The sequence below is a fragment of the Hippocampus guttulatus genome, chromosome 14 (assembly GCF_054856545.1).
Source record: "Hippocampus guttulatus isolate MCC_2025c chromosome 14, RoL_Hgut_1.0, whole genome shotgun sequence".
Classification (NCBI taxonomy): domain Eukaryota; kingdom Metazoa; phylum Chordata; class Actinopteri; order Syngnathiformes; family Syngnathidae; genus Hippocampus; species Hippocampus guttulatus.
This window is the reverse complement of record NC_141274.1, coordinates 7,037,883-7,050,826: the sequence shown is the minus strand read 5'-3', so window position 1 is coordinate 7,050,826 and position 12,944 is coordinate 7,037,883. Positions and strand designations below refer to the sequence as shown.

At 41.2% G+C, this 12,944-nt stretch overlaps 2 protein-coding genes across 3 annotated transcripts in view; both read right to left on the bottom strand.

The window, feature by feature from the left end:
- b4galt2 (UDP-Gal:betaGlcNAc beta 1,4- galactosyltransferase, polypeptide 2) overlaps positions 1–6,229 on the bottom strand; it is a 61,326-nt gene extending 55,097 nt beyond the window's left edge. Inside the window, exon 1 of one of the 2 annotated variants that reach the window (XM_086128618.1) lies at positions 5,897–6,229. The gene's annotated coding sequence lies outside the window, so the exon portion shown is untranslated. Of the gene's footprint in view, positions 1–5,395; positions 5,478–5,896 lie in introns of those variants that run through there. The other variant, XM_086128620.1, reaches the window with a different exon arrangement.
- A 1,360-nt stretch (positions 6,230–7,589) lies between these two features.
- On the bottom strand, positions 7,590–12,415 carry atp6v0b (ATPase H+ transporting V0 subunit b). The gene is made up of 8 exons (XM_086128939.1): positions 12,168–12,415; positions 11,433–11,481; positions 10,663–10,746; positions 10,380–10,457; positions 9,805–9,874; positions 9,638–9,689; positions 9,321–9,511; positions 7,590–8,660 (listed from the first exon to the last, which is right to left on the bottom strand). The coding sequence occupies exons 1-8, from the start codon at positions 12,250–12,252 to the stop codon at positions 8,634–8,636; spliced, it is 636 nt and encodes a 211-aa protein (XP_085985065.1). The 5' UTR covers positions 12,253–12,415; the 3' UTR covers positions 7,590–8,633.
- Positions 12,416–12,944: the final 529 nt, after the last annotated feature.

Here is a 12,944-nt window from a genome sequence, read left to right as displayed (position 1 = left end):
AGATCACAGCTAAATATTACCACGCGCGGCGCGGATACTAAATGGCTGCGGGGGGTTTACCGTATTTATTTTCTGCACAGATTCCGTCAACCCAAACGAACCGTCCGTTACGTAAACACCGTCACAACCAGCGTGCGACTTAAGAATAATGACGTGGCCGATGCGCCGTCATTCTTTTTATACCGAGCGAGCGGGTTTGAGACGCGCTGTGCGAATCAGACGCCTGGCCGCGCACTGACCTTTCGCTGTTCATTAAAGCAAGGAGAGGGCCAGGGTCCGCGGTTTACCGCGCGCATCCCTGAATCCCTCGTGTGCCCCCGACAAAATGTCAGTGATAACGCCAGACGACACCAAAAGTAAAGGACAGCAACATGAGCTGTCGTGGAAGTACTAAACTGTGGGATGGACACCAACTACATTTTCTTGGTTGACTATTTGGAAAATTTACAGTGCGGTAGTTTAAACGTACGACAGCCTACTAGAGTCACCGCGTCAGAGAAAACTTTACATTTTATCTTATTTTTATTCCTCTCTATAGGTGACCCTAATACGTTGTCGTATAAATGGTACTGGAGAATTTCTGCGAATGTTCTGAACTCTTGTTTCCACCATATGGGAGTTGTGAAAGCATGGGCGTAGCGCAATTTCTCATAAATGATGTAATTTTTTTTTTGTATTAAGAACAATAATAGCAATATATTTATCGAGTCAAATAATACAATTTTTAAAATGAAACGGCATTTCAACATTTCCACAAAATGCCATAAAAATTGACAATATGTAAAAAAAATAATCTATGTTAACACACATATATTTCTAATTTGATGATGATGATCACTGTTATTATTTGCAATATGTATCCTATCATTTGGATCTGATCCATACGGAAAAGATTTTGAATACACACAGAAAATTTAACATTTTCGCTAGTAAAATGCATTTACTAAAATGATTACATTTGAGAAAATTGGTGCCATCATAAAAACATTTTTACAGAAACGAATAGACTTTAAAACACTTTTTTTTGTTATTGTATTTATCTAAATGTAAACATTTCTGACTGATTCTTCGCTCATAGGTGGTTTTTTTCGTATTTTGATTGACAGGTCAGAATGATTAGGTGTCAGGTTTCTTTTTTTCCAGACAATTAAAAAAAAAAACTTGAAAAAAATGTAACTGGCCTGTTTCTGTGTTCTGTGTTACTGTAACTACAAAGGCAAAAAAAAAAAGGGGAAAAAAGACAGCAACGAGCAAAAGCAGAAGCGCAGAGATGAAGAGAGCCAAATAAAGGGGGAAACTGAAATTAAGAGAGAAAAAAAAAACAACAGGGCTCTTGGAGCACAACACTTAAATTGCCTCTCAGCGGTCTTACGGCCTGAAAGGAGGTGGCGTCTGTTGGAAAGGCACTCTTCACCCGGCTCCTTGTTGCACATCATTGCACGACGAGAGCCGCAAGTTGTTCAAATGACCTTTGAGAAAAATGGGCCTCGAAAGTCACTCAGAACTACGCTGACTGTTCACTTCAAGATTTGCTCAAGTCTCCCAAGATTGGCTGGCCTGACAACAACTGCTGAAGTCACAAATGACTTAACGTTGCGCAAAGTGGAGTCCAATTGAACATTCTGGACAGAAAAAAAAAAACCTCACCGATCAGGTGGCATAGATGAGCCTTCTAAAACTTGAGGAAATTTCGCGAGATTTGTTGGAGATTTTCCGACATCTTCGATGTCCCTGAAGTTGTACAAAGCAAGAGTTCGATAGACCATGAAAAATATTCATTTAATGTCGCACAGGACTTCACTGATCAACCCTTTCAAGCTATGTTGAAGTCTCACAAGATTTGCTGAATGCTGAAGTCTCACGAGATTTGCAGAAGTTTGTTTAAAAAAAACCCAAAGTCGTACAAATCGGAGTTCAACTGAAATTTTTGAGAACGGGACGCTTCTAGACTCACACAGAACTTCATTGCTAGAACCTTTCAAATTTTGCAGATTTGCTCAAGTAGTGAATGCCCACAAAGTAAAAAAAAATAAAAATCACAAGAGTTGCTCATAAAATTGATTACAGGCTCAAAATCCCCTGAAATCCGATGAATTTGAGTTCAACTAAAACAGGTGTTGAAAAATATGCCGACGAAGTCAGGAACTTCACTCCTTTGCCTTCAAAGATTCGCAGAAGTCTCCCAAGATTTACGGAAATCTCGGATTCCCCAAAAGTCTTCCCAATCAGAGTTCAAGCTCCAAAACGACAGCATGAAAATGTTAACGGTTTATTGATACAGTCGCTCTGTCACGCAAAACATGCCGTCTGGAGCCCGGACTGGCACCGATGGGAAGTCTTTGCCTCTTGATCCAGGCGCTCATTTGGCAGCGGAGCAAAGTAGTAAATGAAGAGCTTTGTCAGAAGGGGAGGAGGATGATGGCTCGCAAGAGTGGAGAAAGACGAACACTCTGGCTGTGGCTCCATTTAAACTATGAGCGTCTTTATGGCCTTTCGGGCTTCAGGCCACTGCCGTCCATTTGTACGCTCCGTGACTGTCCATTTGATCAGCCTTTGTCCTGTACGCTCTGGGCTGGACGGCTCATGTTTGAAAAAGCTGTTTAGCCACTCGAGTGTAAAAACAACCCAAGTGGTGTTGTGCTGAACAGTACAGTAAATGCAAGGAAGACTTAAAAAAAAAAAAGGAAATGTATAGCTAGAAGGCTACAAGGCTGAAAGAGCATGCTGGCGCATTTTGGCTGCCGCTTCTCCATCCGAAATTTTTCTTCTTAGTGTTTTTTTTTTTTATGGTTTACTTTCTTCAGGATTAATGGCCATACCTTGGCCAGAGGTAGACGCTGGCCCAACTTTCACTTTCGTGTCACTCATACTGCCACCCGTCAAGTCGCCAGCTAGCGCTTGCAAGAGCCCGCACCGATGGCTTAGGCAGACGACTCTCTACAGCACAGGTGTCAAATTCAAGGCCTGGGGGCCAGATCTGGCCCGCCACATCATCTTATGTGGCCCGCGAAAGCAAATCAAGCATGTCAAGTTCCACGATGCTTGCTAAAGTCTGAACCGAAATTTCAAATTGTCATATGTAATCCACAATAACAGTCATTATTCTTGACTTCCGATTTTGAAACTAGTTATCCATCAATTTGTTGTGCGCTGTGTATGTAATATGTGCAGGGTGAGAAAACAATTCTACGGTTTCCCAAAATTCATAACTGCACTCCAAGGGAAACCGGAACTACAACGTGGCCCGCGACAAAAATGAATATCACACCCCTGCTCTACAGAGACCCGGCAGTCACGCAGTGGCCTCGGATCACCGGGACACTGTTAATGTAGAATTCTGATAGATTTGAGTGTCCTGAAACGAGTTATGCAAATGTGATCAATAATAATTATTATTATTAATCTAGAGTCCAAAAAACCCTTGGCATGCCGGGTGGACAAGCGCATGTACAATGTACACGTTATGTAACTCATGCCATAGCTCCTCTCAACGATTCTATTCATGGTAACCAACACCTTGCACAATAGAAATAAACAGAAAGAGAACCAAATTAATCCACAAAAAGTTGCAAAATACATTAAAGTGAAGGCTTAATGAGAACTGTGCGGTCCACTGGAGTCAGATAAAAAAAAAAAAAAACGTCCATCGAATCGTTTCTGAGGCATCACATGCACTCAGCTAATTGTGTGTTCTTCTTTGTATCAGCATCCCGAGAGGCGGGCGCTGACTCCAATCAACTTCGTCTATCAGGCATCAATGTTTCAGAGCGCTGAAGCAGTGACCTTCCGTCTGTAATTAAACCTCCCCGACGGCACGAGCGCCTCGCCGCTATCTGATGAGCGATAACGCAGGCGTTGCCCGCCCGTGAGCGCCGATATTGCCTCGTCTCGCCTCACCACACACAAGAGCGCCGAGGTTCATAGGCCAAACCCCGGCAGCTCACGTTGTACTGCAACTGACACCGTCGAGTCAAGTCCCAACAATCTATGCTGCAATGCAACATGATTAAACGACTACCAGTGATGCTTCAACTAGTAAGTACTTTGAGTTTATCTCAGGCTCTTTATACTTGTATGAAACTTAATGGTGCATAGTAGCGATTAAATTTGTTACATAAGTAATCGACAAAGTAACTTGTCTATATAACACTCAGTCACGCTTTCAATTTCCATCTCCAAATAATCCACGCGGTCACCAAAAAGCACACGGCAAGCACAAGCGCATGCGCCTCCTCCTTCTGTCAGTTATTCAGAATCACCACCCTCTTACACAATATAAATGAACAGAGTAAATGAGTATAATGATGTGGAAAAAAAGAATTTGCAAAGTCATCAAAACAGTCCACGGTATGCCAAATAATGTATGGAGAGAACATCGGGTGTGGGCAATATACATGTCATATTTTTAATGGGTAATATAATAGAAATAAACTGATCTGCCCGCACGCGTATTATGTGCAATAGTAAGTGACAGCGTCATACGATAATTGTGATTGTTCGTCTTGACACCTATTCATTTTTATACAGTAGAAATAAACTCAAGAGTCAAAAAAGTCCAAGGCACAACCCGGCCTTGCGCGTGTGCTTATAATTAACGTGATTGCTCCTCTCGCCGGTCAGTTATGACCACCACAGAAAACAAGAAAATGACTTGAAATATTCCAAGCAGAGGTGCACATATAAGCAACGTACTTCTCATAAAATGAATGCAATTGAATCTGTGTGGCATTTGTTCATTTGCTTTTCAAAAAAAAAAGATAGAACCTTAAAAAAAAAAGAAATTGTTTGGGCCCTAATGCAAATATCAGAATTAAGTAAAACGCCCAAATCGCCCAGTATCTGTTTCGTCCATTTTGTATTGAACAAAATTGTAAATTTCAACATGAGGCATTTTCCGGTTTTTGGAACGAATATTGAGAAAAAAAGTCATTGTTTTGTCTTTTTGTTTTTTTGCTTTGAAAAACAAACTAAAAGCCAAACTAATTAATGAATGACACACCCGACACATGCGCTCCTTTTATCAGCTATTTACTAACTGCCATTTGACAGAATGGAAATAAAACAGTACGACTTGCAATAATCCACAGACTCTAAAAATCCCTGTCACACGCACATGTGTTTAACAAATCAGGTTTGTTAAACACATGTGCGTGTGACATCCCTCTTGCCAGGAAACCACAATAACACCATTCTGCGGAATGGAAATAAACACAACAACTGGAAATAATTCAAAGAGTTGACGGAGAAAGTGTCTCACCAGGAAGTACATCACTTTCTATGGTGCCATACTGCTTTGTTTCCAACACAGAAACATCAACTTGGAAGTAACCCACGTAATATTTCAACTGTGCTACTTAATATTATTTTACGCGCATCCAATAGTTCAGTGACTTACAGCACCGCTGCGATCCCTCTTTTGAAGAGATAGTGTTTCAGAAATGAGAGAAGCGTCGGACTGGATCAACATCCTCTCTCCCCAGCCTGTGCGGAACTGCCTGCTTAGGTTAAGCTTCATCGTGAGGAAGACCTCCACATCCAATGCCCCCCCCCACCCCCCATCATCTGGATGAGAAACAAGCTGGCTGGACTCCCACAAAACAGACCCCCGGACAAGTCATGATACAGTAACCCCCTACCTCACACATGCCCCAATTGAAACAAATACTGTATTGCGTGATATAAAATGATGGGAGAGCTGCAGAGTGGACTTTTGAAAAACTGGGAGACAGCTGTGTTGTGCAGGGGAGCGAGGCTAGCATGGCGGGTGAAAAAAAAAAACACAGTGCAAAACAACAAATGATTTAGCACCACCCCAAAAAAAAAGATGGAAAAATTAAGGTAGATAAAACGCACGTGTGGGGGTGGGGGGTGACCAAGGGAGCACAGGGATGCTTACCTTGATTTTTGTCAGGCAGATACTTGCATCTTTTTGTCTTCTTTGCGGCACATCGTATTAGAGAATGAAAGAAATAATAATAATAATAATTTCTTATTATTATTCAGAAGTCAATTCTCCACCCAATAAAGACGGATATGTACTCGCCGATTATGGAAAAAGGAGGGGTTGGGGTGAAATATGTAGAAATTAAATAAATTTTAAAAAAGCACCGTGTTGTTTAGCTAGCGTCAACCGTATCCGCCGCGTCGACGTCGTTCAAGCGAAAAGGAGGCGAGTAGAGAGGCGACGTCCTCATGGTTTTGCCGTCATTCGATGGTGTTTGTTTGGTGTTTTTTTGGGGGGGGGGGGCAAGGTAATAAAAAAGAAAGCGAAGGAAGGATGGAGGGATGCTCCTCTTCCTCTCTCCGGCAGGTCTCTCTGCTCCGCTTTCATTCACTACGGAAGCCCGAGGAGAGAGCATGTGAAGTAGAAAACCGCCTTTTGTCTTTTTGTTTTTGATTGTATCCTTTCCTTTTGTTGGTCTATGTATACTCCTCAAACCCTGGCCATCATGCGTGCACATGGTATTTTGGAATATCAGAAACCCGATATTAAACTATTAAAATATCGGACGGAATTCAAGGGAACAAATGTGATGATTGAAATTTTTTTAAAAAATCTATCGATTTAAAATAAATAGTAGTAAAACTAATTTTACGGCGGAAGATATATATTAATAATCAAAATGTATCAACATGATGAAGGAAGGGAACATAATGAAGACGGCCATGATCAAGAGGAGCACAACATTTGTTTGGGAGGCTGTTAGTAAAAGCTCAAAATTTAGGGAGCTGCAGGAATTTACTGTCTTCTTTATCCTTCGGTATGGTTTCTGTGGTAGGATGGCAGGATAGAAGCAAAACATCCAAGACCTGTTGTATTTTCAAAAGCACACTTGGAATCTCCCCCAAAACATGAGAAAATGTGTTAATGGTCGAAAATCAAGGTTGGCCTTTTTAACTATAATTCTAAAAGGTGTGCTAAGGTGCAAACAAAAAAAATATCATAGCAACACAGATTGCATAGTGGGGGCTTCAGCGTTGTTTTTGATGAAGAGTAGTAAACAGTTCCAAATAGTAGTCAGAGTTGGACAAAACCTTCAAGCCTCTCTTCGAAAGCAAAAAATAATAAAATAAAATATCAAGACACCCCTACGAGCTCATCTTGACTTTGCTTTGTTAATTAGAGACACTATAAATGGCGGTGATGAGCTTCCCATTGAACATGCGTTTGAATACAAAATTGCAAACAGCCACATCGGTTAGGGTTTTTTTTTTGTAAATGAAGGTAGCCGCAATAGGTCCCTCGGTTGTGAATGTGAGCGTGGATGGTTGTTCGTCTCTGTGTGCCCTGCGATTGGCTGGCAACCGATTCAGGGTGTCCCCCGCCCACTGCCCGAAGACAGCTGGGATAGGCTCCAGCACCCCCCGCGACCCTAGTGAGGATCAAGCGGTTCGGAAAATGGATGGATGGATGGTAGCCGCAATGGCGTTCCGTTGAGCCTACATCAGCACGAGTATGTTGTCGTTGCGCCATCTAGAGGATGCAGCATATCACTGCAAATTTTGGCTAATGCCTCGTGCAGCAGAGTGCAACGTAATTGGATGGTTTTATTTTCCACCCACAGACATTTATGAGGGAGGACACGATGAACTGTTTCTTATTTTTATTGGACATTGACTTTCTTGTCACCATCACATCAACATAACGACATACACACACACAGGCGCACGCACACACTCACTCACGCGCGCACAGTACCAACTGAACAAAATATGGAGTGTTGGTACGCAAATTACTTCCAGGTTAATCATGTCAGGGGGGGTGGAATCACATTTGGAACATTTATGACAATGACAATTAAATCCACTTTAATCGTCTTTCACAACTTCAGGATAATTTACAAGGAGGAGATTCGTCGTTTGGTTAGCCTAGTCTGTCAGATTGATATCGTACATACAGCATTTCACCTACAAGCTTGCGCAATTAAGCTTTGACCAATTAAGGAATGATAGAATTACTAGAAACGAGGACACTAACGGTGCTTAAAAATGAGGAAAAAAACCAGACATTCATAAGGAAGAAAAAAACAATTAAAAGTAGTTCTACATTTCCATTTTACACAATTTTTGTTGTACATGGTCATCTGGAATCGAGTTCATATTCACATTTCTGTCTGCTTCTGATGATTCAGGCTCATTTAGGTGAATTCACAAGTGGTCCACACCTTGAAATGGGCCAATAATGTCCGATTTCCTCTTTCATTTCAAGCATGGCACCGTAAGACTTTTTGGTGTGTCCAGTCATGATGAAAATGTCCACCTAATTTCTCACTGATTGGTGACACTGGTGTCTCGGGTGAAATAATCTTAACTTTTTAGGAGGCACAATTGAGTAAGCAGGTCTCTGACAGACCAGGAAACAGCAATGAAAACAATGCTAAGCAAGCTCATGCTTCAAAGGAGGAAAAAAAACCCCATACATGCATCCAAAACAAACACACACACGCAATATATGTTCAAATACTCCATAGTCATTTTAACCATCATTCATAAAGAGTGTGAAGAAACACTGATTCTTCGTGAAATGACAATTCAAGACAATACACGGCAAATAGAACATTTAAATAATTTACGGTGTATTATTTACACATCTTATTTTTCCAGCGGTGTTGTCATCTTCCTCTTGTCCTCTTCTAATCGCCCATCTTTACTTTTGACGTCTGCAGGGGAGAAGAAACATACAAGTGTCAAACCCTTGCATACTTTTCATTTTCTATTCAGTTTTGACCTGGAGTAAGACAATCCGATACCAGTACAAGTATTCACTTTGTGAGTACCCACCGATAAAGAGTACCGATACTTCAAGTACTATTGATACATACACTTTAATTGAACACAACAACAAAACATGGTGAACAAAACTTCTCTTTTTGAAGCAGATGATTTGGCAACTGTTGCAGTATAGCGCCAACTACTGTTGAGGAGGACCTAATGTCAATTTAGAGGGAGGTTTTTTTGCCTCAAGTATCGGTGGCTGGTATCGTGATATTCAACAACAACATGATACCCGAGGTTGATATCAGTCCGATACCGATACGCACTTAGCACTACTTCATTTTCACAGAAAAGGGAATGGTTGTTTTTTTTTTTTTTTTTTTAACAGGTGAATTCCTTGCGCCTGTGTCATGGCAACCTCTGACTTGTGTTCCAATTAAGACGTTTGACAATTTTAAGTTTCCCACCTTTACCACAATTTTCTGAGATTTAACACACACTGCTAAAAATACATTTTCATACTGTAGACATGGGTCAAATACGACTCAAACACTATATATCAATACATCCCGATTCCAAGTCAGTGTCACAGTGGCGTTGCTCACCTGCAGGATGGCCACAATCACGCCAAAGAGGCCGATGGCGCTGCCAAAAATCTCCACGATGAGGATCTTGACAAAGAGGCTGGCGTTCTGAGCGTCGGCCAGCGCCGCCCCGCTGCCAACGATGCCCACGCAGATGCCGCAGAAAAGGTTAGAAAAGCCCACCGTCAGGCCTGCGCCAAACATGGAGTAGCCTGCTCACACGCAAAAAGACAACACGGCCTGTTGGCGTCATGGGACTGATGAAAATGGGATGCCCTGTGAGTCACTTTCATTTCAGAGCCGCTATTCTGTCACCCGGTCGGTTGGATGGCTCTTACCGGCTTGGTAGTTCCTTGCACCGATGGTCTCTGGAGTTGTTCCGCTGAAGTTCTGCAAGATTATAGAAATCATATTCAGAATATTTTAGAATTTTGTTTTGATAGCTAAATGATATATTTTGAGATAGGTAAATTATATCATGTAGAAAGCGGAATCTGAAGTTTACCTCAGCCATGTTACTGATGACAATGGCCATGATGATGCCATAGATTGCAACAGCTTCGCAGAAAATGATGCTAGGAAAGACAATCAAAAAAATGTTGAATTAACAGCTGAAAAGTTCCAAAAAAAAACTTTTTGGAAAAGCTTCATGTAAAAATAATTTTTAAAATGAATTTATATGAGCTAGACATCAATTTTTTTGAAAAAAATTAAAACCAATAACTTGAAATAATGTCCTACTAAAAATGTTAAAAAAAAGCAAAAATAAATGTAAAAATATTTTCCTTATATTAAATTGAAAAGAAATGCATGTAAATGTGTCAAACTAAAGATCTAAAATATATACAGGTATATATTTTTAAATGGTTCAAATCAAATAAATGAGACTGCAAATCTTACAAAGTTATTTTTAACAATGTCACATTTTACACCAAGTTCACCTCAAACATTCACTTGTCATAGTTAACACATCTGCAATCTTTTAACTAGTTAATATTAAGATATCAATGACATTTTATCCGAGGGAAAAAAATACGTTTCAGGTCAATCAAAATTTAAATGGTTCTTTCATGAGCTTACCTGACTAAATTTTTGGTTTTAATGCGAGGAGCCTTGACTCCGCCACCAATGATGCTTGAGCCAGTGATGTAGATTCCCCTGTGAAATAAACACACAAGCAATAATAAACAATCCTGCCACCACTTATCGACTAAAATTAATCAATCTAAGATGTGCCACTTCCACACTTTTAGAGCATTTTCTCCAAAAGAGGAAACAACGACAAAACAACAAAACAAAAAAAAAAGAAGAAGAAAAAAAGAAACTTCCAGAATGCGTCATCTGTCATGCAGTCACGACTCACCAGGCTGCTCCTACGACAGACAGCGAGATGGCCAAGCCGATGCCCAAATTGGCCCACATGAAAGGTGATGTTTCTGTGAGGAACCTGAAAGACGATCAAAACAAGTGAGAATTGGGTGTTCCGAGTTGAATTTTCTCAATTCTGTTAATTCCTAAACCTGCTTCATTTTCACCTCTGAACCTGTGAAGTCTATATTCATACTCATTAGAGGTGTAATAAGTATGATTAGCAAAGAGCAGTCCCACGGCTGAAAAACAAAAAGCTGTGAAGCTAAACTACAAAGAAAAACTTTAACGTTGTTCTTAAGCGGACGATTCATCGTCCTCATGTGCTGCTGGAGGCAGCGGCGCTCCACTCACAATTTCTAAACGCAGCATATAATCAGCTGCCCGTGCTTCAACTATGTACTTTCCTTGTACTGGCTGACGCACTCGATTCCAGTTCTCTGTTTTTGGGGATACTGTGAAAAACGAAACGGCACATTTGAGCAACGTTCGAAGCTTCCGAACGTCCTGACCGAAGGGAATGGAGATTTTAGGGGACGATGAGCTCTAATACTCATGGTCTCAGTTTTTGTAAAAAGGTAAACCCGCATTCGATGCACTCAAATGAAGTCGTGAGGGAACACTGTTCTGCAATAATGAGTTTACCACTGCGCGAGCATAGGTTATGATATACAACAACGTTTTCCAACTTGTTGCCACCGCAGGATTACGATACTTGGTCCTAAACCAAGGAGCGCCTATACAAGAGGAAAGAAGGATACTCACCATGCCACATCAAAGCGGAATCCTAAATCAAATATTGTATAGCAGATACCTGCAAGGAAGAGCACACATTAGTATTTATCAGTGTTGTACTGTCGTAACACTGCGTCTACTCCAGCTAAAAAGTTACATGTAAGTGCAGAGATGGCCTAACTTGGGTGTGAGAACTGACTGTCATGAGAACTGCCTCACTTCCGCCCTAGGACCAAATCAGTTTCATATAACACACTACCGTACATCTTTATAATATAGCGCTTTCACCACGGTGCATGTTTATTTTTGAATTAAGATTAAGATAACCTTAACTATAACATTGAGCCACTTGACTTGCCGTCTGCCAAAGCACAGAAAGAACTCATTTTCAATTGACTATGTTAACGACAATTTGCTAACGAGCTTGGTCTGCTGGTGACAAGCTAGCTCCAACGACGTTGGACATTTTGTACAAAACCAAGCTACATTTTGCTAATAATGTCGTCCGAAGGAACTAAGAGGTGTTTATTAAAAACTATGGGGAATAAATAAAACATTGTAACGATAGCAATCCATCGCGAACCCCGCCGCAGTGCTTCCCCTGGTCACCAGTATTTAGCCTGATCCCATACACAGCTGTCAAACATGGCGCATGCAGCGTCAAGCAATCCTAATAAGACTTTAGTGGTTGACATTGTAAGAAAACGTTCAGTAAAACCTACTTTAATTCAGAACTGACTCGTTTAAAGGTGCATAGGATCTTACCGACGATGAGGATTGTGCTCCAGAAGGCCAAAGTGACCCCCGTGTAAAGAATGGCGTGCCCGTCCATCATCCACTCCAGCAGCATCGATTCGGCGGTGTGCTCAGTAGATAGGCGAACGAATCTTGGTCTCAGTACGAAACAACAAAAGATACCACAATAATTTAGTTTTATGAAATATGATGTCTGAGTAGGAGCGTGAAAGGCAGAAGCTCGCCAGTGTCAGCTGATCCAGCTTGACTAGCATGTGATCAAAAGGTCGCGTTCCGTTTCTATTCTTCTCCCCTCCACCTTCACCCGCTTTTTACGATCGGCGTTCCGCTTATGTCTCATTCCTGTAACCACGCTTGTTACAAAAAAAAAAAAAAATTACCAATGATTCACGTGAGTGAAAATGTGCGCAGCTGAAGTGGTCGTAGTGGTCAGAACGACTAAGTCCTGAAAGGCTGCGTTCCATACCGGTGTACGAACTCCCCTTGTAATGTTTGCAAAGAACACTAGATGTCTCTGTTGTCATTGTTGATGATTCAAGACAGTCGCCAATGTGGAGTGGTTCTGGAACTTTTTACAACGTACCCCATAAAAAACGTAGCACACGAGCACCACCGTCGTGGCCAACATTAAAGCACAGTGGTGTTGTAGGGCCAGGTGCCCATCAAAAATGAGACAGAGGTTTTATTCCCAAAAGGCAGATACCAGTCAAAACCTTTGAGACGCTTTTGTTTTCAACAGCCCAATACTGTTTTTGCCTGATAGTGCATGTTTAATAATTATTCTAA